Source organism: Aquila chrysaetos, chromosome 7 (genome assembly GCF_900496995.4).
Source record: "Aquila chrysaetos chrysaetos chromosome 7, bAquChr1.4, whole genome shotgun sequence".
NCBI lineage: Eukaryota > Metazoa > Chordata > Aves > Accipitriformes > Accipitridae > Aquila > Aquila chrysaetos.
The window spans coordinates 25,905,091-25,932,688 of record NC_044010.1 but is presented as its reverse complement, the minus strand read 5'-3'; the positions used below and the strand labels follow the sequence as shown (position 1 = coordinate 25,932,688).

The following is a 27,598-nucleotide window of genomic DNA, read 5'->3' as shown; positions in this document are numbered from 1 at the left end:
CATGTACCAGTATGGGATCTAGGACTGCTAAATGTGATTCGCCAGAATTTATTCTTCAGTGATTACTCAATCTCTGTGCATCTGAACAAGAATAATCACTATTAAATATATATAGCATCAGTAGCAACGAGTATGGTTATTCTGACTAGGAACTTCAGCCTAGTCCTGTTTCTGTTTAGGTTGATTCAAATCTGAAGTAAATATTATTTCAGCTGTAGAAATAACTACATGGTGAAAATGGTGAAACTATACATGGAACTAAAATGGTGAAACTATACCATTGTACTACACCGAACTACCCACACAGAGTGAGTTACAAAACTGTGAAAGAACAAGGAAACATCAAGCATTAGGATCCCAGCTTTCATTCAGGCAGGGATTGTACCCCAGTAAGTATGATTCTTCTATTACTAGTAAAAGCTCTGCACTGCTCCAGTGCAGGATCTTGGGACTTGTCAGGAGTTGCCTTGGTCTGAGGTGATTTCAGTTTGTTTTATGATTGCAAGTCCCTAGTCATCAGGTAACTACCTGAATTTGTTTCTGCTTAGCTCTGTGCTAAGCATGATGTATGGCAAAGGTCTAACTAACATTAGCTCTTTATCTTGATTGGGAATGGAGGAGGCAGTTCTGTAACCTTTATAACTAACAGCTGAAAACAGTAAAAAAACAAAACAAAACAACAAAACAACCTGTACCTGGAAAACCATGAAGACAAAGCATGTAAGCTGACTGCAGTACAAAATAGACAAAAATAACTTCAAGTTGACCCAAGGCAAGGAAGGAAGCATGGTTTTGGTTAGGTTTCTTTTTAAGGGGCTGGCGTGGAAGGTTAAGTCATTTGTGTTTTCCCCTGGAGAAGAATTTTGGATGCTGATGAATTGTTAACCCTTCTCTCTTTTTTTTTTTTTATTTTTTTAAAGGAAAATAAGCACTGTCAACCTCAGGTCTCAGGGGAATACTGGAAGGGTGACTATAACAATGAAAAGAAAACTAGGAAGCTTTTGTATAACAATTTTAACAGTAATGTTAATTTTTTTACCCTGTATTACTTACATAACTTGGATTAAAGTGTGACTGATAAATTCTTGGATAAATACAGGTTGTATGCCCCTCTTGCTCTCAAAACTCTTCTGTAAGAATATAAAATAACCTTTAAAATGACAACTACTCCAAGAATCTCAAAGTAAGCTTAATGCATGTATATATACTTTCATTTCATTTCCATAGAATTCAGGTTCAAACCATGACACAGTCTAGCTTTAGTTGCAGGAATAACTGATGTGGTGAAGGTATGCAGTTATATAACACAGAGCAACACAACATGTGCTTTCTTTAGCAAAAGAAAAAGAAAAAAGGGATCATGATTTGAGTTTCTCTTACTGTTTTTTTCAGTAGTTGTATGCAGTTTGGGATCCTTTCCAGTTTTCTGTAAAGGTGATATATATTTTATTAAAATGACTATGGCTAGACAGCAGATAGGAAGTCTGTCTGGAAACTGGGATGAAGTGGAGCCCTGCAGGGGGATAAGCAAGCAACACTTCCTTAGGGGAAGAAAAGGCACAGAAAGCCAGAAATGCATCACTTGAGTCATGAGGACCAGGGGAATTGTCTGCAGGAGGACACAGATCCAGATCTCACAGATCAAAAAGTCTTTGCTCACAAACCACGATAATTCTGTAGGGCTTTTTGCAGCTGAAGAAACAACAGGAAATTATTGCACTAGCCAGCAAAATGGAGAAAATGAGCTTACCTGGACATATCTGAAAGGGCATAGAAATATTTGGTTTCAAGTTATTTTACTTAATTGGCATCATCCAATAGAGTTTCTCTATTTACACTTCTAAATTTATTTATATGTACGCATAAAAATAAAAGATTATGCTGAACATAATTAGGGCATATTTGCTAAATACGATGACCTGTGAGTTCAGGAATTCTTAAACAATATCCATGAATCTTAGAGGTCTTAATTTTAAATGCCTACAGTATTGCTTTTGGGTGAGATAATGATACTTCTATCTTAATAGAGATTACTATAGTTTTGGTAGTACTGAAATCACTTTGAATCTGTGATAAGGAAGCACTGATAACTGTGGTCTAAATAACATTGCATGTTCCATACTGTAAATATTATGTTTGTCTAATCAGAATACACGAAAATTCTCTCCCCTTGCCCAGTTAAAAGCTCTAAAAGAAGCCACTGTAGTTCCTGTTGAGATTCTGTACTTATTTTCACATTTTCTAAATTAAAACAGAAAATATATTTTGATCAACAGACCGTAACTCCAAATGAGGCTTCTGAAATGTGTTGGCAAATGGTATTATTCAGTTTGGAACTCTAAGTATTTGCAAAACTGTATTCTTAATGCAAATTTCTATATTAAATATCCATTTTTGTATAGTATTTTAAGAAGAGGAACATTTATAGAGTACTATGTTAATTCAATCAATTTTTACCAAGTAATATAACCCTGAGAGCTTTAACATTATTTATCAGCCACCTATAAGATACATTAAAGCATGTTAGATGATCAGCTTGCATTAAGGTGAAGATTACCACATGCTATTAATACATTGACCTTTGGCAAAAATGTCACAACTTGATTTATACAAGCAGAAATTCACAGAAAGACAAAAACCATCTTATTTATGTTATTGTAACATTTATAATAACATTCTAAATTAATGTTATTAATTTAGATAATTAATAATTATATAAATTAAAATTAATTTTAATAACACAGGTTGAGTCCGTGCATAGATGAGAGTTATTTTGACCATGAATTAGAGCTCAGACCTATGGTTCAGTTATGCAGTGCTAAGAAATATTGTTTGCTGAATTCCAGAAGCTGTCAGTAAGGGATGGTGCAAACAGTCTTCATTTTTCCCAATGCAAAGAAATAAGACTCTTGCATTATGCTTTATGTTAACTTGCACAGCCTCCTAACTATCACAGGTGATAGACATACACTGGTCCATCAGCATTGTCATGTTAAACTGCCAAAATTTGACTATGTTTGAAATCTGAGAACTGGTATTAATAGGAAGAAAGCGTATGAGTAGATGCACACAGGGAAGATGGTATAGTGAAAATGTGATAGGAAAATGTGTTTTTTTAACAGCATACTAAGGACATTAACAAATTATTAAGAACGAATTATTACACAGAGTTTAGATAATTTGTTAAAATAAAAAAAACAAAACAAAACAAAAAAACCCAAACAACAAAAAAATACAAATTGAAAAACAGAATCCAGGCCACTTGCTTTCATACTGGTTTTGCCAAAAGTCTAAATACTTATTTTCTCCTAATATAAAAAGGTATTCAAACTGCCTTTCAGGTCAGGAAAACTGCTGACAGGTTTTAATAGTGTGAAATACATTTTTCCAGCATTACACTGTCAATTGTGCTCATTTCCTATGAGTTTCCATGGTATGTAGAAAATGTAATGTTTCCAAAGTCTCTGGAGAATGTCCTATAGTATACCAGTGAACACTACCAAATTACTCCAGTTTATAAAGTGTGGCTGTATCACTTAATGTATCGTCAGATGCAGGACCTCTATTTCATCAGACAAGTAACAGCTATTTGAAAGTTATTAAACTGTTAGCAGATAATACAACTGATACTTAGGCAGAAATTCATGAAACAATCTTTTGTGTAGTGGAAGGACTGAATGAATATTCAAGTCCAAGCTGCATTGGTATTGTAGGAAATATTGGTCCATAAAAAGTTCCCTGATAATTTCAGTCTTCATTAGTGTAACAGATAGAATATCATCACTGATGACAAAATGGAAAAAGCTAATATTGGAAGGGAAAGAAATGCCATTTCCAAGCCTGTATGGCTTTATTTCAGCCAGTAAATGCAGCACCACAACCCACAGAAAGTACCCCAAAATATCTACTTTGTGCATAGGTAGTACATAAGAAAATGGATTAAATGGGAGACAATTTTGAAGTTTGAAATATAAATTAGGTAGAAATAGGATTATCCATTTACAGAAGGGATAAAAAAATTGTATTTAATTGTTAAACAATTGATTAAATTAGTGATGTTCCTAAATAAACATCCTTCTCTCCCTAGGTTGTTTAAGCTTTTAATACAGAAGAGGTATTAAATTTTACATTTTTTTGGCTTTTTGTCATCCTTAAAGAATCAACAACTTTGTCCCAGTGGAAAATGACCTTAAAGTTTTACTGAAAGGAAAAATTTGCATAAATGAGAGAATTCTGAGCTAGTGTAATACCAATACAGTCATACACGCAACATGAATACATTTATGGATATGTGTATGTAAAGCCATTTGGGTCTACTCTGAGTAACAGAGCATTTAATTTCTCTCCTAAAAGGCGAATAAAGCTGAAGGGCCCTCTGGCCACGTGGCAGAGATTTAGTATTGAGTTGTCAATATAACCATCAACTAAACCTGCATTGGGGAAGAAGCTATGGTACATCAAAATAATTTCTAGCTTCAGTTTTGGCTTCATTTATATATCACTGCAGATACTGTTACCTAAAGGAGTGTGTGGAACTCAGATGAATGATTGCACTACTTAAGGAGTTTGAAATATCCACATTGGCTTGCAGCTTTCCTACTGTAATGCTTCCTCAGCTCACCCAGGAAAGCTGCCCTGTATTTCTAACTGCATACAATCTTACCCCTCCAAAATCAATCTTCCTACTAAAATAGTGTCACCCCCCAAAACTGTACACTCTACTTTTAGCTCCTTCTAGTTAATTGAAGAGTTTGTTCCAACTCCACATTAGTATAGCTGAACATGCCACAGAGATGAAGGACCCCCAAAACATATGCAGATTTGTATGGATCAGATGACTCGTGAGAGTATACTATTCAGTGCTTGTATGTGCTCCATGTTTTGCATACGTCATAGGGTATAAATCTGTATAATCTCAACAGCACTGATTACCTAATATATAAGGCCATCCTCCTGCTTTCTGCTCTCTCTCAAGTCCATTCATTTACCTTCTCCTTCCAGTCACAATATTCTTACTCTTCTATTTCATAACCTTAACATGTGAAGCCCACCATGATTCATTTTGGGGTTAAAAACAAAATAAAAAAAAAATCTTTGATGTCTGATTGAATTGTTTGCAGAGTGTCCTAATTGCATAATCAAATGCAATTGCAGCATTAGGCCTCTGCTAATATTACAACAGAAAAAATATTCTGTGATATTGTAAGTAGATTAATTTACAAAGAGTGGGATTTGTATAGCTCAGAAAAAGAAAGAAATCTCCTGGAATCAATTAAAATTCCCTAGATACATCTATGTTTCCTCTTTTGGGGTGATTCACTTCAAATAAAGACCTGATCCTCAATAAGCAAGAATGTAACAGTTCTCATTACTGTCTCAAAAGAAAGGCAACACAATTCTCTGACACTGTAACACTGCTCCTTTTTCTGCAGCAACAATAGCATATACAGGGAGTAAAACATTTTTCAGCTTCTTTTTGTTGACATTTGTAACAAGTGAAGTGGAGTTAACAGGCTTGGGGAAAAAGCAAAGTTGACCTCTCAAAGAAAAAGGCAAACCAAACCCCAAATTCTTTACCTTTGTCTATTGCCTGATCATGAAAACTATGAAAAACTCTACAAGCTCCAAATAGTTATGATTTGCATGCCAATATAAAGTGAATTCAAACTTGGAAAAGAATTTAATTATTGGTCTGAGGTCTGCAATATTTAGAAACAATGTCACAGGAAATTTCACAGGGACATCCAGATTATTATTGCAATGGTAGGTAGATGCAAGGAAGCAGAACTCAAGCTATCTCTGTAGTCTTTGTTAGAAAGTTAAAAATCAGAGATTTTTTTTTTTTACTTATGGATACAAGAAGAATAGTATAAGGTATTTCAAAGATATTTAGTGAATCTCTATCAAATATATACAAAATACAGTATCATTTCATATATCTTGAATTCAACATCCAAGTTGCAAATTTTTGTTTTTGTTTTTGTTTTTTTATGTTTTTTTGTTAACCAGTTACCCCACACATGAGGCATTATCAAAACTGAGTATCAGATACTGGACTGTGGCCTCTCCGCGCTGACTTCTTTCATTCTTTTTGCATGTTTAGATCATAAATTCTTCAGGGTAAAGATTGTCTCTTTGGACACATGCTGCATACAGTGGAGGTATTGTCTCAATCAAGCCCCATCTGTTATTGTTGTTTGTATTCCAAAACAGGGCTTGAAATGGTAATTACAAACAACATTGATCAGCTTTCATATTTTTGCTAGAATTAGGTACTCGGAAAGTAGAGCATGAAACTCTGCCCTCACACTTCTGCAGTATGCACAGGAATCAATGACATTTTTGTATCAGAGAATCAGGATATGCTCTCCTTCAGGGATGTGTGTAGATATGTATGTGCATGTCCAAAATCCATTTTATAAGTGATTACAGCACATCAAATCCAATCACTATCCTGCCTCCTGTTCTACAAAAAGTAACTCTTCTCCTGTCTCCTTTTTTTACTGAGAAAAGGGCCAGGCTTTCTGGATGCACAGAGGTCTGTAGGAACATCCCATTTCAAATCACAGCTGAAAGGGGCATGACCAGGTTGGCACGTTAGTGAAAGGACGTGCAATGCTGGGGAGTCAGGGACCAGAAGCGCAGAGTACATGCACCAAGCAGAGAGTTTTGGCTTGACACTGCAACAGCAGGTGAAGCTCTGGTCTTGGACTAAACCTCCATTTTCATTTTCAAATCTTTAAGGGTAAGCCAAACACCTTCTGTCATGCATAATCATTCATTTACTCAGGCTTACCCACTCTCATGTATTTATGGGTTTTAGAGCCATAAAAGGATTACAGAGGTCATCTAACGTGACCTCCTGGAAAAGTTTTCATTTAAACTTTCAAGAGAGGTCAGAGGAAGCAGAAAGACCCATTTATTTCAAATTTTCAATGAAAGAGGGACCACACGCTGTATGGTAGATTGTTCCAAAAGCTAAGTGATAAAAGGAGAGAGGAAAAGGCTTCTTTGCTTCTTGTTTGAACTCACTTGGCTTCAACTTTCAAATACACACTTCTGATGTACTGAAAATCCTTTATCAAAGCTATATTTTCCTAAGAGATCATTATAGACCTCTTACTCATTAACATTATCCTCCTTAAGCCCAGCGGAGTTATTTCTTTGTTCTATGACTTTGGTGCATATTTTCCATTCTTTTGGACATAATAATTTCAAAACTCGAAAAAGCTTATGTCCTGGTTATAAGATCTATCTATCATTTGAAAGAAAACATTTTGAATCCATGCAGGCTAAGAATGGTCTCACACTCAGCCCTCTTCCTTATCCACACGAGGTATGGTTGCATTTTAGCAAAACAAGAATAACATGATTGAGGAGCTACATGCTAGAAGTAACAAAAATATAATTAAAAAATAAGAACAACACTTTCTGTAGTTTTTTGTTATCATCATGTTAATATTATAGTTAGAGCAGTTCTTCCATCTTCTACGGAAAAAAATTCATCCCCTAAAGATATTCTTAATTCAACAAAAAATGTTGGACAAAGTGCAGTCTATATCAAAAAATGTTTTAAAACTGATAAAAAATTCAAAAGATGAACTCACTGAATGCAGCTGATAATTTTTATGTTTATGCGAGTATGTCTGGTGATTGGACATGGCTTCACAAGTTATCACATATAAGTAATAATTTCAATTTAAAACTATGTTACACACCCCACATTTTCTTCAATTCACCTTTTCCTTCTCTTTCATTGTGTGAAACATTGCTGTATTATTCAACAATTATACAGTAATTTAATCACGGCTAGTTTTGTTCCCTATTTACCTAATCTGGTAGGAAAGCACAAGCCAAGGCTTTGGCATCCTAGAGCTGGAGGACCACTGGGCAAACACAACAGTGTATTTTATAGCTCAAGAACATATACAGTATTTCAGAACATTTATTCAACATTCAGCAAACCTCTCCCAGGAGCAATACACATAGAGTTCTTTCATTGGCAAGAACAAGAGGAAACCATATAACTGCATTTATTCTCATTCTTTTTATCTTCCATGTACTGTATGTCAGCACACTGGTAGAAAGTGAATATAGGTTTTAGTCTGATTGTCAGTATTATTCAGTTGAACCACAGGTCAGAGAATGCTACTAACACATCTAGACAGTTTAACCATGTACAGTTTGAACTAAGAATGTAATACTGTCCTATATAAGCACCGGATAAATTTAAGGTTTCAACTGCACCAACATTTTTTAGCTTGTTTCTGCGATTTGCCTTTGTTTTCAATTTCTGAAATAACAAAGTTATTTTAGGACCATTCCAAACATAAATGAAAGGCTACATTTGTAACTTTTGAACCAAGTGTATTCTTTGTGGGTCAGAAAGATGACCTTTGACTTGAAATATTTAAGGAAGAGAGAAACTGCTTTGTTTTAATGCAAAACTATTAGAAAAAATATTATATAAATACTGTTATTTTGCTCCAAAATGGAAATCATGGAGCAGGAAAATGGTAGACAGAGCCTCACATAAACTGCCTCAATTCCAGGAAAGGTCAAGTCAGAGACTAGACCAGACATTCTCCTTCAGAACACAAATAATGCAAGTACATAATTCCTTAATATACAGCAATTCCCTATAAACTGAGTGACTTACTATGTAACTAACTCCCTCAGTGGCATGATTACTGTATAGAGTTGTCAATTGTTTTTTTAAGCAACAGCTATGAATATGCAAACATCTGCAAGAAGACTGTATTTCGCTATTTGATTATCTGGAGTAAAAATTCTGAATCAGCCAGCCAGAAAGATGGTATCTTATATACTTTAACCAGCATAGAGAAATTCTGCAGTTTATGTAAGGAAATTGAGAAGAAAATACTTGTTCAAATACTAAAAGAAAACTATTTAAAAAAAAAAAAAAAAGAGCTCTGTAGAAAAAGCTTGTTATCTGCATGGTTAGGAATAACATTACACTGTTCCCTTTTGCTTTCACCATTCCATCTAATTACAGCTCTTGTTCCGACAGTAACTGACTTCCTTCATTGTCATACTGTAATCTTTCTCTACTCAACTTACTATTGTAATAAAACATGAAAATGGGAAAACAAAATGGGAAAATAGGCTCAATTTGTAGTTATAGACTACTTGCTCCACGTGAGGAAAAAAATAAGAAAAGAGAAAAATAGGAAAAAAAAGCCATTAGAAGTGGGAAAGAAAGAACTCCAAAGTATTCAGAATTTTTTATTTCAGATTTCTACAAGCTCCACTGCATTTTGGGAAATACTGGACAGAGTCCAAATATATTCAAGAAGGGCTACAGGCAGCCATTATGATCAAAACAAAATTGAAACTTTTAGCAGGGATTATGTATGAAAATTTAGGTCTGATGAGATGAATTACCTTTCAGCACTTTAATTGCTTTTTTCTTTGTGTTTGTTTTTTTTTTTTTAATTTAAAATTTAGAATTTCCATTTCTCTCTTATTACCTCGGAAAGTAGCAATTCCTTCCAATTCCACAGGAATCTAGAATTAATCTATCTCTAAATTAATTTTCTGCTTACAAAAAGATTAGCCAGACAATACATATTTAGATATTTTAGATATTAAAGGCTGATTTACCTTGTTACCTTCAGAGAAAGTTATCCCATCAATGGCCCTTTTCCAAGTAATCTCTGGGATAGGTTCTCCTTCTGCTTCACAGATGAGGGTGGCTTTCCCATTCTCAACCGTGGTTTCATTTTTAAGTTGTATTATTTGAGGCTGTACTGTTAAAAATACAAACTACATTATTCAACCTGCACAAAGAATGTCATGTCAAAATCTTTTAAGCCACTTTTTTTTTTGTTAAAGCACATTCATGGTTTTTTAGTTAGAATTAACTAAAGGTTTAATGTTACAATCTATCAAAGCAATCAACTTTTCTGACTTTAAGTTGCAAAACAACCATTTCTGTACATCTGATGACCTGGACTCCTGGCTTGGCATGGCTGCCACCCCCAGGGCTGACTGCTCCCTTGCTGGGCTAGTGTGTGATGGGTCCTGGCTGACAGGGCCCCTACCCTTGTGGCTGTGTTCACGTGCTTGGCACCTGGCTCACTGTCCCTTAAGGACCAGCCAGCACTTACTACTCTCTGGCATTTCAGGAATGAAGCAAAGATTCAATGATTCCATGATGATCCTGCACCTGGGCAGGAATAATTCCATGCACCTGTGCAGGCTGGGTGCTGACCTGGCTGGAAAGCAGCTCTGCAGAGAGGGTCCAGGGGGTCCTCGTGGACAAGAAGTTGACGATGAGCTAGCAATTAACCCTTGAGTAGAGAAGGCTCCTGTGATCTTAGCTATATGTATAAATACCTGATAGAGGTGAGTGCAGATAGAGCCAGAATGTTGTCAGTGGTGCCCGGTGACAGGACAAGAGGCAATGGGCACAAATTGAAACACAGGAAGAGGAAAAACCTTTTTTACTGAGAGGGTGACTGAACAGCAGAACAAGCTGCCCAGGAGACGGTGGAGTCTCCATCCTTGACAATATTAAAAACCCAGCTAGACATGGTCCCGAGACACCTGCTCTGGCTGACCCTGCTCTGAGCAGGGGCTTGGACTAGATGGTCTCCAGAGGTGCCTTCCTGCCTCAGGCACTCTTTGATTCTATGGTAATCTGTGTTTGTCTTCAAATAAAAATTATTCAGAAAAAAATAAAGACTTATTAATATTCTTGGACTTTGATCTTTAGCAATATCTAACTGCCTTACATAAATTACTGAATTTAACAAAATCCCCTGATAACAAACATATTGTACTGGTATTAACACTATTAAGAACTGAAGAGTCCTCTGATACAAAGCTATTCATCCTTACTTACCGAGTAAATTGGTGGTAAGATACATTAAAAAAATTCCAGATATTGTTTGCATTCTTCAAATCAAATTATTTGAATGTACTTATAGCTACAAGTACACAGCAACTACAGCTCTCAATCTATACTGTACCTTGTCAGGTTATTTACATATGCAATATGATTTCTGATTACATGTCAACACTTTTATTTAAAGGACTTATCTGTACAGTATCATACAAGAACTCTGTTGTAGAGCTATGCATAGAATAGTACTCTCTTCCATGGTGGTCAAGTATCTTCATAAAAAATGTTTGGATCTTATATATTCACTCATATATAACCATTAATAAGTTTCTCTGAACCTATCCACTTTACACATTGAATGAGATACTCATCCCACTGGAAAACATAGCATGTAATCATGTAGTAAGAATATGATTCAATATGTTTACACCCAAAAGAGGTGAATTAAGTTTACATGACTGAATTAAATTTTGGCAGCTCTTAACATTGACTTTGTCAACATTAAGTACATTTGTTGAAAATAATGTATTTTCTATGTAGTTTTCCTGAGTTTTGCTTTTGAGGAAGCACTACTATAGTATATTCTATATGAAGCAGAAAATAAACAGAGGTCACCTATTTTCTAATGGGGTTACTACAGTATATGCTATGCAGAAGAGTAATATTGGCTTATGTTAGTGGATCAAAAGGGGAAAGAGGGACATTCAGGTTGGAAGGGACTCCAGGAGGTCATCTTGACCAACCTCCTCATCAACACAGGGTCAACAGACCCTGTTCAAATAAGATTGCTCAGGGATTTGTTGAGCATTATCTTGAAAAATGCCAAGAACAGAGACTGCACAGCCTTTCTCACCAGCCTGTTGCAGTGCCTGGCTGTCCTCACGGTGAAGAATGTTTTCCTTATGTCTAGTCTCCTTTTTCATTTTATGACCACTATTTCATTTATGACCATTGTCTCACAGATGCTGCATTCAGCATCACCAAGAAAAATAATAAAACCAGGTTCAAACTTGCTATATCCAGACACATCACCTACCTCTCTTTTATCCATTTCTACCACAGCATTCTTGGTCTCACTTCTGATTTCTTATCTCCATAGTCCTTCTGTTGCTTGTCTACTGTCTGTTCACCCTTGACTATTACAAATAAACTATTGTGTGTTTACTGCATAGAGATGAAAAACAAGTAATACTTTACCTAACAAAGCACTGAACTAATATCCTGCTTCATTAAGACATAATCTATGGTGAGGGACATCATGTGCAGAAAGAAAAAACCCTGAGTGATCAGGGGCTCTTGAAATGTCAACTAGATCCATTTTTATTGGATGCAGGAGAAGGTAATAAGCAAAGCATTACAGCAGGACATCAATTTGGCTGAGAAAAGCTGAAACTCTCCTCAGTTGTATAACAAGGGATGTCAGTTGAAAGAACTACAAAAAGGAATTTGAGATAAAAGATAACTATGTTAGACTTCAAAATAACTTCAGTTATTACTCTTACTTTCAGGATCATCCAAATACCTATGAAATATTTTACCTTGGTACCCAGGTACTCTATTTCTATAGCCATGTCTCCTGGCTACAATATAATTGGTTCTTTCCTTTCTTTTCTTTGATAAAATATCATTCCTGGAAACAAGGAAAGAGCTGTGGCACTCATAAAAAAAAGCATCACACATAGTATTTTATGGCAGAAAATTGCAAAATTTGAAATCACATTATTTCCATCAGAACAAGAGGATTTCCCCATCTGGACAACATGACAAACAATATGATCTGCTCAAGATGATGCATGTTCTAAAACATATAACAGATACTCTTTAATTTTTAATCTTAGACTTATAGTCTAAATTTCTTCAAGGCCTTCTTCAAACGATTCACTACAAGACAAAAAGTTTTTGCTTGACATTTTAGACATGAGCAGCTGACATTTAAAGGAATAAGCACTGATTAATCACCAAATATATCTAGCTGACTGTTAGGAAGAAGAGGAGAGCTCGTATGGGTGATATTATTTAGTTGCTTCATTTAATTGCTTCATTTTTGTAGGTCACAAGTCATAACTTGTTATTGACCAGAAGTTTTTACACTGTTTGACTACTTTTTTAATGACATTTTGCACATTGGAAAATATTAAAATACTTTTGTGTACATGCAATTAACAATATTTATTTGAGAATGCCAAGACTAGTATTGACAGAAATACTGAAACAGTTGATTCCCCGCCACCCTCCCACATCCCATCCCCAATTCTTTAACTGTTCTTTCTAAATTGACAAGGTCATTCTCAAACTGAATTGGTATTTGCTTGCCGTGCTCTAGCAAATATGAAAAAAACCAAAAATACAGGGTCTTGGAATGTAGATCCAGGAAGCCTTCAGGTTTTTGCTTGTTTCTTCAGTCAAAAATATTGAAATATTTGTATCATAATGTACTTAAAAAATTGTAAACTGAATGACCAGACTGAAATGAAAGAAGGCTTGAATATAGAAAGGAGTTATGCTTAAGCTCCATTAAAATTATTTTATTTGGAAGGTAAGAAACTGCTTATTACTAGATATGCATTTTTTAAATAATAACACAGTGATGCTGCCAAATAAAGAAATAACATTTACTGGTTGGAAAGTTTGCTCTCTGAGCAGAGCAGGGTGGTCTTAAGTTCTCTAACACTTCCCCAATAAACAAGTTTCTTTCAGATTCCTTCCTTGGTCTCTTCTGGATTTGTCACAGACAAGGGCCAAGTTCATTGCTGTGTACCTACAGACTGCCCAAAAAGCTTAAGAAGAACACGGATAGCAATCTAAGGGTCTAGATTCGTTATTGGTTGCTTGCAACCAATTTATTGGAAAAGGTAGACAATGTATTGAATTCGCAGAGTTCTACCCATATCTTTGACAAAAGAGTTTCATCAGGCTTGGGAAGCGGCACATATATAAAGCTTGAGAGAGTCTCATCCAAAGAAATGCTTTAAACAGCTTGTTATTAACACAAACATGGATTTACTGGTGAGAGGCGAGGTATATGTCTATACTGCTACCTAAAAGGATCTCTTGATTAATATGACACATGAGGAATCATACTCTTATGCTATCTTCCTGCACAGCCACATTTGAATCAGATAGCAAAACTGCAACCCTGTCCTCCTGGAAACTGCTGGTACAATTTGAATTTAGTAAACAAGCTAGAGACCAACAAGGAAATATCTAAGAAACAGATACCTGAAACTTGATTCCTGACATAATAAGGATTCACACACACACACCAGTATGAAGTGTTGACTTGATTTAGTGCATGATAAACCTGAGTCTTTGTACATGTTAAAATGGTGTTACTACTTCACACTCAAAGGGATTTAAGACTTGTCTTCTGAGAGAACTGGCATCACTGCCTGTATAGACTGCATAATTTTTATTTTAAAAAGTAGAGGTGCTCCAAACAGGTAAGGACGTGAGAGGGAGGAAGAAGGAATATATAAAATGTATGAACTTTTGACACTACATCTTTAATTGATGAATTACACTTTGTGAAGCTGCAGTTGGTATACTTCATAGTATCTGGGATGAGCAGGCATAGATAGTTCCATACACAGATCCATGGGAAACCCTTTCTAGAGATATCAGTGAATTTAAGTAAAGAGCTGCCGTATGTGTGTTGAATAGTATCTTAGGGAAAAAAAAAAAAAAACAACCACTAAAAACCATACCAAAACACATATTAATCTACTTATCAAGCTCAAAGGAAAACTAAATACGTGTGTTCCAGGCACTCTAAATGTAAAAGGAATGCAGTCATTAAGCCTGAAAAGAATGGAAAAGTTTAGGCAACTTCTCACGCTGTCCTAGTTTCAGCTGGGATAGAGTTAACTGTCTTCCTAGTAGCTGGTACAGTGCTATGTTTTGAGTTCAGTATGTGAAGAATGTTGATAACACTGATGTTTTCAGTTGCTACTAGTAGTGTTTAGACTAATGTCAAGGATTTTTCAGCTTCTCATGCCCAGCCAGCGAGAAAGCTGGAGGCGCACAAGAAGTTGGCACAGGACACAGCCAGGGCACCTGACCCAAACTGGCCAACAGGGTATTCCATACCATGTGACGTCCCATCTAGTATAGGAACTGGGAAGTGGGGGCGGGGAATCGCCACTGAGGGACCAGCTGGGTGCCGGTCGGTGGGTGGTGAGCAATTGCACTGCGCATCATTTGTACATTCCAATCCTTTCATTATTGCTGTTGTCATTTTATTAGTGTTATCATTATCATTATTAGTTTCTTCTTTTCTGTTCTATTAAACTGTTCTTATCTCAACCCGTGGATTTGCTTCTTTTCCCGATTTTCTCCCCCATCCCACTGGGTGGGGGGGGAGTGAGTGAGCGGCTGCGTGGTGCTTAGTTGCTGGCTGAGGTTAAACCACGACACACGCCAATCTCATTATAGACTCACTGCAGCCTCTTTGGTTCCAAGATGTATGGCTTTTGAGGGCCTAAATTAACCTAAACATTTTGAATTTTAACATTTGGAACACATCTAAGAGGGATAAGACAGGATAGGTCCGTTACATTTCCTCTCATCTGTCTGATGACAGATAATAAATTAATAATAGCATTTATTTTTCTCAATAAATAATAAAAGTTACACTGAACACAGCTGCAAAAACCTTCCTGCTATATGAGATTCAGATTATACTTAAAAACACATCTAGAAAATAAAAATAGTATGTGCTTAAACTATACAATAATTAAAGGGTCTTTTGTAATGCTTCTTGAGGTATTTTTCCCTCATTTGACTTTCATGAAATGAATTGTCAGAAACTACTGAAATGCCAATTAAATATTTTTGATAAGCTTAGACTACCCTCTCATTGATTATGTAGGTAAAACACCTACAACCTAGAGAACTTCAAATTAGCTTATGCTAAACTCATTCCAATTTTTCTACCAGTTCTGATTAAAGAAAAAATATTTTTTCTCTTTCTAGAAATAGAAATTATTAGACACAGAAATGTCTCTTTCTATGGCACATGTACAGAGGAGAGAAAACTTGTTGAAAACCTCAACTGTTTATGCATCATCGAATGGCAGAATCAAACATTTGAGTGATTAAGGAGTGGAAATTAGCAACTAAAGAACAAGCCAAATAAATATATAAAAACTATCCTCAGAATATAAGCACTATTCTTACAAAGCATGAATATGTCTTTAATTGAAGCTAATTTTGTTTCATTTAGCCTGATTAGATTTTTTATTACACAGTAAATGAACAGTACTGCCATCACCCTGGAGAAGGAATGATGAAAAAATGAATGTTTAAGTCTGAGAAAGTAAGATGATATAGGAAGGCTTTAAGGTATTGAATTTTCCTGACTGCTTTTAAATCAACCGCTTGTAATTATGTTATTTTGGAAATTTTTGTTGGGTGCTCATTGCTGTAAAAATATTGTATTTCATAATTCAAAATGCTAATTACATGTATCTAAACACACATATTTATAACTAATTACATCACAAAACAAATCAAAGAAAACAATGAAACTGAATAGTATGGGTGAAGAGATATATAAAGTTAGCTAACAAGCAGATACAAATACTAAAAATATTTTTAAAGAATTCAAGGAAGCACACCTATGGTTTCAAGCTGTTCAGAAGGACTAAACAAATGAATTTGTTTCAAAGAGCTCAGTACAAGTCCTAAGCATTAATATGGGTGAGATCTTTTAGGTAGTAATGGATAATGGTACAGAGAGAACTATAGCAGATAACAGGATGACAGACGCAGATTACCAAATCATGATCAGTAAGAAATCCTCTGAGGGCAACAGGGCTTTCTTTACTCTTCTATGTCTTATTAGGTAAAATAGATAAAGAGCACTAACAAAGACGAAGAATTGGGGAGAGCAGGGTGTGTGCCTATGGGTTTCTATGGATGTGTTAGTGTTGCAGAAAAACTGTCAGAGTAAGAATTTGATATGATGACAAAATAGCTTTTTTAGCACTGATACTGGAAACAAAAAAAAAAAAACAAAAAATCTTAAGTCACGCATGGAAACTAAACATATGCAGCTGTTAGATGGCACTAAGATGGGCACGTCCATTCAAAAGTGCAGAGTACTAGAAATTTTAAATGCTGAATGTTATAATGTTACTGTTATTTTTATTGCATTATGGTTACATTACTGTTATTACAAGTTTCAACCCTGCCAGCGCCCCGTTGTAGCAGAAACAATAGTCATTGCCCCAAGGAGTTTGCATTGTAAATTAAAATTAAAGATAACAGGTATGTGAGACAAGCAAACTAAAGGAGTAGGAAAGAATAATGTAATTTAATAGGTCAGTTTAACACAAATTGGCTGTTTGTGTACTGTTTAGCTATAATAATCAGCCATCTGCCTTGCCATTTTCACATTGCAGTTTTCTGAATACATTTAAGGGGAAGAAAAGTATAGTAAATTGTTGCCTGTGTATATGACTGGGAGTTTAACCTGTGTGAAAGAGACAAAAGAAAAAGTGAAGTTCTTTGTAGGAGAAAATACAATACTGCTCCACATTTTCAGAGTTAAAGTAGAGGTGAACTTTGTAAAGGCAATATTAGACTAAAATTACACTGAGCTTTAGAGATTACAAATAAGGTAAGAGGCTTAATTTATGATACTATTCCCTAAGGTCAAACTAACAGTACACAGATTATTATAATCTAATTTAAATATATCCAATAGTAAAGCACACAGGAAAAGTAACTCTAAATATACATACTCAATGATGTGCTCTAAATTAGCTATAATCACTCAGGAAAGAGACCTGGGAGACACTGTAGACAGTTCTGTGGAAACACCAGTTCAGTACTCGGCGACAGCCAGAGGTGCAAGCAGAATGTGAGAGAAGGCACTGAGATCAAAGCAGCAGCAGCAGCACTGTGCTGCTGAACAGCCAGGTTCCCCCCACAACGCGAATCTTGTGTGCCATTCTTGCCTTGCCATTTCACAAACAGGGGATTGTAACCAGAAAGGTACAGGAATACATGGTTCAGAGATTCATAATGGTTTCCCCAGTAGGAGAAACTAAATAGATTGGAACCTTGCAGCTTAGAAAATAAATGAACTAGTTAGACAGAAAACTACATTTGAGGTAAAGAACATATGGAATTATTCTTCACTTTTTATCTTAAAATGAGAATTATCAGCCAAAGAAATGAATAGGCCCCAAACTTAAACATAAGAAATAATTTTTTGTGCAAGAAAGAAATAATTTAAGGAATTCAGGAGTTTATGATATTGTAGAAACAAAAAGGACATGTAGGTTCAAAACAGATTTAACAAACTCATGGTATCTATTAAATCATTTGGATTTAGCTTTCCGGGGAGTCCCCAGAACAGTGGCTGTTAAAAGATGGAAGAATGTATACAGGAAATACTCACTCTTACATCTGGTGTATCCTTTTCCCTATTCCTTACATTCGAAAGTTATGTTGCCCTAGGCAAAAACTACGTAAATTTCAGCCATACTTAAAGTTACTCAAATAATATGCAAAATTATTTCTGCTGAAACTTCCCTAAACTCATATCAAAACTAGCAAATCTTTTCTATTCTTTCAATTTATTATTTTTTTTTTCAATTTTGGAAATAGAATTAAATTAAATGTTTTTGTTTTCCACAAAAATGTTCAAGATGCTGTAGATCTTGAGGCTGGGATGAAATTTAGAATTGTATTTAATCTTCTTTCCTTTGGAAAGTAATTGAGAATAACTTTCAAGTACCTCAGAACAACAAAGTAGCCCAATGGTTAGGCACCCCGTCTGGAGTATGGAGCACTTGAGACAGCACAGCATGGAGGGCTATGAAGAGTTTCTCAAATATGAAAGACAGTGGAAAGCACACAGACACAGCTAACCTTCTCACCTGACACCATGGCTTCAGCCTCAGGCTCCCAGATCCCAAATGACAGTATTATCCAACCCAACAACTCTGCTCCTTCAGTGCAAGTTATCAGATTACCCTCTCCTGTTAGAACTGTTTCACTTTGTATACATTACTATTAGTTTTAACTGGGACTTAAATTTGATTTCCCATGGTCCTAAGTACGTGCTTTAGCTATTCAAATACAAATGGTCTTTTTCTCTACTACAAGCTAAAGTTAATGTAAAAAGCCCCAACACAGGACTTTTTTGTAGGTTTTTCGTAAGTAAGCTACGGCCTTGATCCTGCACAATGATTCTGAAGGTGGTTTTCTACATTCTCACAGATGCCTACTCTCACTAGGTTGTAGCTATACAAAACTTCAAAGAAATTATCAGTTCTATGTAAAGAAGAGAATCATGAACACAGATTGTGTGGTAGAGCACAGAAAAATAAGAGTTTTTATGTTATTACTTTTATCCTTTGAAACTCACATCAGACTATTTTTGTGACTACATCTGCAATCATGCACTTAAAAAATAAAAATCAAGAAAGAAAAACAAATTAAAAATCAGGAACACCTCTGCATGGTTTCTTATCTAAAAAAAAAAGCACTGCTTAAAAGTCCAAATAACGGGTTTTTTTCCCCTTTCAGAATTTTGCCCTCTTTCTCCTCTTGGTTTTCTTGCAAGCAGCCAACTTTTAAAGGAAAACTAGAGTGAATTAACAATTTAACACTCCATTGTACTGTATCTGAATAGCAGAAAAGCAAATGCCAGATAGCCTTTTTCAAAATTAAATTCAGGTGTAAAGGTTAAAGTAGCCAACAGGGAGGAAAAAGCTGTAAAATTATACAGAGAGTGGTTTGCTGAGTCAGTAGACACCTTGCAGTGTTGGAACAGTATTCCACTGAAAATTGTGAATTATGACCTCAGTTCCCTACTGTTTACATTTAAAACAGAAGGATGGAACACACTATGCAGTACTTACCAAAAACTTGAAGGTATGTCTGTTTTTTATCATTTCCTGCTTTGTTTTTAGCATTACAGATATAAGGACCTGCATCAATATTTTTTATATCGCTTATTGTTAGTTCTGTATTGCTTCCTCTCAGCATATATTTTTCATTTTCTTCAATAAGTTTACCATTCCTAAAAAAATAAGAATTATGTATAAATCAACCAGTAGGTTCCAAACTCTGAAACAATGTGCTATGGAAGCATCAATATCTTGAAAATAATCTTTGAGGGAAGAGACTGCTATTATGCTAGCCTCAAAAATGCATTGACTCACGTGGCATAAATTGGCAGTGTGTACAGAAGGGAGTTGATTTTAGCATGACAAAAATTGTTCTGCAGGATCAGAGTGTTTTTTTCATAAGAATGTGCACATTCTAGACACAAGCAAAGCATTCTGAATTGCATTTTGATGTTCAAGACCCCAGCTTCACAATTTTATTGTCAGGTTCCAAAAGATATATATATTAAAAATGCTACAATTTCTTTATTCTTAAATGTTCAATATTGACTCAATGTTAGAAAAATGCTTGTGACTAGAACTCTAACATATGGCTTACACTCAGGGAAGGATAGAAGGAAATCTGTTAGACAAATACATGTATGTGAGAAACATTTAAAAGAATATTTTCTAAGTGTAACTGTTGCAGTTCACATTAGTAACAATGCACCAACTTAAAAGTTTTAAACTACATACACGTAGAGCCCATTGCCACATAAAGAACCCTTCCAAACTGTTTCCTCTCAGTTGCTGTTGGCTAGCCACAACCTAGTAAGCAGGCATGTCTCCAGATGTTAGAATGAGTTCTGACCAGAACCTGTGAACAATTCTGAGGGCTGATCAAGGCTTGACCGGTCTATTTGAGCACCTTGGCATACACACAGTTATCAAAACAGCTTCTTTTTCAAGAGTGCAATTTTAACTTTTTTTTTTTTTTACTTCTTCTCATTCTGCCTAGTTTGCTCTAGGCTTCTTTTGATTTTATTTCTGTTGAATCATGAACAGCCCCTTCTCATAAGCATGTACATAAAAATTGCCTGATTTTCATAAGCATTGATAATCCTGCTGACAATGCCAACTTCTTGAAAACAATTTGCAAAATGAAACCAATATGCATTACTGAAATATTCTACTATATTCTGTTCAATATGCCTAGTTTAGGACACCTAGTTTTATTTCAAGATTTGAGCTACAACAATTTTCACTTTCTTCTCATGTAATGCTGATAACTACATATATTTAATATTTTCTAAAATAATACTTTCCCTAAAAGTGAGAATACTTCTTTCTTGGGAGCATAAATATCTGTTAATAGGTTTCCCCTGGCACCTATATAGCTTGCATTTTAGTAATATTTTAGTAAATAACTCTAGGTGAGTTAGCTGTCCACTGCAAGATATTATTGTGATACTTGTTCATCTCCTTTCCAAAGCAAATCATAGAAATCGTTTTGCAGAACAGAAAAGGTCTAATTTTCCACATAGGTGGTTTCACCAAAAAAAAAAAAAAACCAAAACAACAAAAAAAAACCACCAACCCTAGGGATTTCTGTTAGGAAATAAAAGTCTATATTCAAGGTCAGAAGTAGTTTCCAAATGCCCGTTATCACAAACATCACCTATATCTATGACAATTTCTAAGCAGAAATGAGATTATGAGCATTTCCCTGGACCCTCTAGCGAAGAGCAGAAATTCAGATTAATGCTGATATTGGAGAACAGGAAAACATGAATAACACATTAAACCCAGATTATTTTTGTCAGATAATTCTAAATCCTGCCAGTAAAGATAAGGGGATTGATCCAGCTGAACTTTAGTAGTGTAAATTATCTCCACACATGTAAACAATCATCTTGATTTCAGTAGGACTATTCACATGAGTAAAGATTTCCAGTTGATAACCTGTACATTTGGATCTTTATCTTTCATTCCTGGCTAATTTAATTTTATTAGTGTATTGCTTCTCTGAAGGTTATGCTTTACACTAATGTAATATCAGCTTCAATAGAGATATCAGTTAAGTGGTGAAAGAATTAGATTCTCTCAGTCCATGAAATATTAACAAAGTACATATGCACATTAAATAGAGCAGCAACTAAACCTTGCTGACCTTTCTTCTTGACTAGGTATTTCAAATTAATTTGTAAGTGAACTAAAGCATTTTTTTGAGAAAGATTGACACATTAGTTCAGATGCCTCCATTTTACATTGATAAAATCTCAAACATTGTCAGCACCTGGAAATGAAAAAGGGACGAAGTAAATAGTTAAAGCTATTACCATATTAGCTTCTGTCTTAAAGAGTTTAAAGCTTGAAACTACTGTTTTGTCCAGCATCTTGCTTACAGTCAACACAGAGGGATATACAAACCACCTTAATTCTACTGTCATTTGATTTTAAAAATATAGCCATTTTTCATGCCCTAGCTGAAGTTGACCTGTTAAATCAGTTCATTGCAATCCGAGAAGGAAACAAGAAAAAAGAAAATGAAGAGAATTTATTTTTTAATTGACTAAAATATCAGTGGATTGTAAGACTACACAATGATAGATCCAAATTATGCAGGCCTTGCTAAAGAAAATTCAATAGAGTGAATGAGAGAATAATTGGTGTCAGAGCCCATTTTAAAAGTCAACAAAGACACAAGAACACTGAACTGTGTATAAAACAGGTCCTTAATCTTGATGAACCCTCTCAACAGGTATGGATATACTTTCTATACCATATAACAAAAATCCTCCAGCAGAGTGGAGTAGAAATCATTCCCACCCTTTTTATCAGAGCTTTTCCCCAGCTCTCCAGAATGTTCAGTATACTTTTGAATGTTTTACAATGAAACTTTATTCTCTGTTATAATAGTTTGCATCTCACTAGCCTTTTTTCCTTAGCATGTATTCAGAAAACAGACTTCCATTCAGTCACTTTATTACACATACCCTTTTTACAAATGGTTAACCTGAGGCAAATTAAATAAAATAGCTGAACTCACATGGATAAACAGTATAATCGGGAATAAAACTGAACACGAATCCCATAACTTGCTGAAACCAAAGGTTGTAACCCTTCCAAAATCAGCATTAACACTTAATCAAATTCAGGATGTAATTCCACTTGTTTATTGAAAAAGAAACACATACAACTGAGGTTAATATCAACTTACATTCAACGTCAAAGTATGCTAAACAGGATGAAATTTGGAATATGACACCTTGGCCATTAATTCTGATAAACGGATTCAATTAGGTTCTCAATGGATGACAAGCATATTAATATTAAATAAATCAGTTTTGATAGACTTTCCTACCACTGACAATGCTTTCTAGATTTTTCTGAAAATCAAGAAGGATTATGTTGATCTAGTTTTCCTATGCTCAGTCTAATTTCTAAAGAAAAAGCATCTGAAATATTCTAGAAAACTAAGGTCTTTATCTTGACATATCTGCAAGATAAGTCCAAGGACAAGGAGAAAATATCAGCTGATTCTGAATCCTTTTAATTGGCTACCTATATGTGAGTGAAAAGGGACCTGAACAGTTCAGGACAGAGATTTCAGAAATTTGATGCAGAAATTTAGTACTGGAATACAATTTAGAATCAAATTTGCTTCCTCTAGAAAAAATAATTTAGCTCCTCCCATCTTTTTTCCCTGTTTGTATATCAATAATAATATCCTGTCACAGACACCAGGGGCCTTTTCCACCTACTACTTTACAACCTCTCACTGTCAGCAAATAAAAAAGCAAGAATATTTTCTACTGCCATGAATTTATAGCCTAATAAGACAAAATAAAAAGTAAATGAAAGGGGGAAAAAAAACCCAAAACAGGGAAGGGAGGCACATAAGCCAATATTCCTCACTATGAGATAGTTCTTGAAATAGGAACAGAACAGAAGCTTCTGTAGTTAACATTCAGTATCCAGTACACAAGGCTGTGAAGCTTTTGTAAAATCTTTAGAAAAGATATTTAATGAATGGTTTAAAAAAGTCAGTTGCCTCAGGGGCTGGTAAAACAAAGGAAAATCCTTCAGTAGGCTCTAATCAGTAGACATAGAGATAAGTGTCTCTCCAAGACACTTAGCCTGTGTACATACTGTAGTATTTATAAAATACTGACCCCCCCAACTGTAAACAGAGATATCCACAAACTGTGGAAATTTATGCATTATTTCTTAACAGTATAAAACATTAATGTTGGTTGTCTTACAACAAGGCCATTTAGGGTACCAGATTTCAGACAACTCTTAAGAATTTTGGCCAGATAAGACAGACATTGTAAAAATTTTTCAGAGACATTAAATAATCAAAATATTCAACCTTAGTTTGAATTCAGTATCGGTTCTTTAATTTGGGCTCTGCATATTTTGTTTTTCTTTTTCCTCCTCTTCACTAAACTTTGAATTCTAAGCTACATTAAGGAATTGACTTTGCATTCTATTTATTTACATCTCCTGAGATTCAAATTGCACAAGAGAAAAACTGAAATCCATATTTGACTTATGGTATGTTAAAATAAAGGTGTCAGTCAAAGGAAGCTAATATTTAAAATGAATCTAACGTTGTTCAAAGATTCCAAAGGAGATTAAGAATTGATGGAAATCCTTTCCATGTCCATTTTGGAAATGCAGTGACCTTTTAATTCACCTGAAATAATACAAATAGATACAAATTATTCAGGTCTAAAGCAGAAATGTGCACTGGTATGAGGTGTCTGAGATATTTTATATCCCAGGACTGATGCATATCTTTGTTAAAATTGAAAGAATATACAGAATATGAGTATTCAAATTTTTACAAATGTTCTATGGTAAGTGTTCCCAAATGACATAGCTATACTATGTTCATATCATTGATATCATCAAAAAACACACATGAACTTTAAAAGCAGTTCCATTTCCAAAATGTATTACATTTTAAAAATTACATAAGATACCCTTGCATCTTATTCAATGAAACATTCTCATATGGTAGGGGTGTCTAAAACCATACCTCCTTCTGAATCTCATTGAAATGGAGAGTTAGGGTTAGAATCTATTTTTACAGATGGGGAAAATGTTATCTTTGTTATCAATATTGCTGATCTGTACTGGGTATTTATGTAATGCACAACTGCATATGTTTTTACCTGATGCATTGATATGCAAAAGTTGTTGTGAGATTTTTGCTTGTATTGTTTTTGAGATATGGACTCATTGCTTCACCTTTATTTTTTTCTGCTCAAATATGAAGAAATCATGTCAATATGGTATTTTAGTTACTTTTTACATTTATCTCGCCTACTGGTAATCTCAGTGCAATTGAATTTGTGCAAGTTCATTCACTTATTAATGTTGAATCTAGCTTTAGAAGTTAGAACAGAAATGGACAGCAAATGCTCTTAAAATTCAGTAAAGAAATTAAGGTTGCACAGCTTAATGGACTGTGATAGAATATCGTGACACATTAAAACAACATGCTCTGATGTGCAGACCTCAACTGAACTTACCTATACCAACTGATTTCAGGTGGAGGTGATCCAGTGGCTCTGCAGAACAAAGTTATTGCTTCTCCTCGATCTGCAGTGGCATTAAAGGATTTCTGTAGCAGAGTAATTGCAGGGGGAACTGAAAAATAAAACATTATGTCCTATTAATGGAAAAATAAATTATTTTATGTGTTTCCAGGGAAATTTAAAGCACAGGATAGGGTCCTTTGCTAATTTTGGAATTTATGGTTACACTTAGGGATCAAGTTACATTATGAATCACTGCTACTAGTATTTCTTTACTTTTCTTAAACACAAGATTTTTAATATTATCAGAACATTTATAACCTTTTCTTGTACTAGAATAAATTTTTTAAAAGTCTTTTTCAGCAGTTCTTCAATTTTCTTACAGAACATTTTAAAGTGACTGAAGTTACACTTAGCATGTATAAGACAATAGAGTTATGACGGGCAGCAATTTATCTCAAATGAAAATATATCTCTAGTCTTTTTTCTCTTTCATTCAATTATAAAGCTGACATACAACTATGTATTAACGTCAGACTGCTTTTAAAACAGGTGTAGTATGTAGTAGCCTTGATTATGTATATTTAATTCTTTTTACTTAAGTTTTGCATATTTCCTGGGCAGGAGTATCACCAGCTTCAAAAGGTGAAATGTGACAGAACCCAAGGGATACAATCTATTCTTGGAAATTGTATTTCCAAAAATTGTAATTTGTTCTGAGAGTGACAACTTTTGTCTACTCTTGATGGGATGAAGTTATTACTAAAATTGTAACAGTTTGCAGAGAACTCTACCCAACAGAAAAAAATAGCAATAATATTTAAGACAGAACAACTCACAGGCTGATATTTAACATCTTTGTTCATATGGTAATTTTAAGATAGCTGTCCTAAATCTGTTTCCATTAACTATCAAGCAAATAAACAAATGAAAACAGTCCCAGCAGATTGGAAGGAAGAGGATATGTGAAAAAGAAGGAATGTCAGAGAAAGCGAGAGAAAAGTTAAAAGAAGATTAGAGCTTCATAAACTATAGATCTCTGCTAGCAAGAGCATCCTGTCACCAGCATGACTCAGACTTATCCTTTTTAGCTTGAACATACAGTAAAGAAAAGAAGGAGAAACAGGCAATCCCAACAAATTTGCTTTTGGCTTCCCATTGCACTTTCACAGGTTTTTCTCACAGCTGTTGAGAATCAACTTCTGTTGCTTTGCACCAAATATTTTAGCTTTAGTATTCTACTTCAGAAGCCTTTCCAGCTTCTAAACCTTAAATATATCAAATTATTAAAAAATAACGTACCAGAATTATCAGTGATCAGTAAGTGAATGTTGTTATGTATTTTTCACACTTTTTTATGGTGTGCTGAAATCTGTGTTTCACAGGTCACTTCTTTCCTATCTGAGATTCCATGGGCCGTTACTCAGCATACAAAACCCTCCTGTTGTGCAACAGCAATTTATCCATCTTCCATAAAAAAAAGTCACTTAGAAAGTGTTTAATACATTTTAGCCATTTTTCAGTGCATTCTAATGTCTAGACCTGAAAATATACTCAGTAACATGAGAGGATGAAACAGTTCTGTGCCAGAAGTAGCAGGTTCTTCACTGCTGACAACTAAGAACTACAGGACTATGACTCAGTTCAGCACTAGTGCTTCAGTCTTCCAAGAGACACTGCAATGACAATGAAATGAAATACTATTTTTTCTTTTCAAAAGTCAAATTTTATTTTTCTCATCATTCTTCCTGGCAACAGATCTGTTTATCTTTGGTTCTGTGCCCATATGTACATAGGATGGAACTAAAGTGTGTACCTAAGAGGAAAAGCCAAATGATGCTATACTGGCAAGTCTCTCACATTTCACACTTAAGCAAAGTGGTAAATCCAGTCACATTTAAGTGGAAACAATTCTTTTTCATTTATGTCAGTGAGATCAGGATGTGTATCCCATTTATGGAACTTCCCACACAGTAAAGAAAACTTAAAGAAATAAATCTAATAAGCCCATTAGAAGAAAAAAGAGAGAGAGAGAATAACAAAAAAAGAAGTTTTTGTTTTCAGGAGGACTTGAATTCTTTTGTTCTATTTCATGTTAACCTTTTTTTTTTTTTTTAAAACACCCTGACATTTAGACCTAACTGTAAATATGGGTAGAGAAGAAATGCTATAAAATTTCCAGTGTTGAAAGTAGAAGAAGATACCTAAACATTAGATTTCAAAGAGATATTCCAGCCCAAATGTATATCAATTTATTACCTATTATAAACCCCCAAAGATTTCTGTACATTAGAAACTACATTTTATATATCAAACTTTGTTACAAGATCTTAACAATTTTT

General features: G+C 34.8%; 1 protein-coding gene across 1 annotated transcript in view; it reads right to left on the bottom strand.

The window, feature by feature from the left end:
* Positions 1 to 27,598, bottom strand: part of NCAM2 (neural cell adhesion molecule 2) — a 338,699-nt gene that overhangs the window by 109,241 nt on the left and 201,860 nt on the right. Inside the window, exons 6-8 of the mRNA XM_030021121.2 lie at positions 25,251 to 25,368; positions 19,741 to 19,901; positions 9,625 to 9,770 (exon numbers count right to left, since the gene is read on the bottom strand). Coding sequence (XP_029876981.1) covers positions 9,625 to 9,770; positions 19,741 to 19,901; positions 25,251 to 25,368 — 425 coding nt within the window. The remainder of the gene's footprint in view (positions 1 to 9,624; positions 9,771 to 19,740; positions 19,902 to 25,250; positions 25,369 to 27,598) is intronic.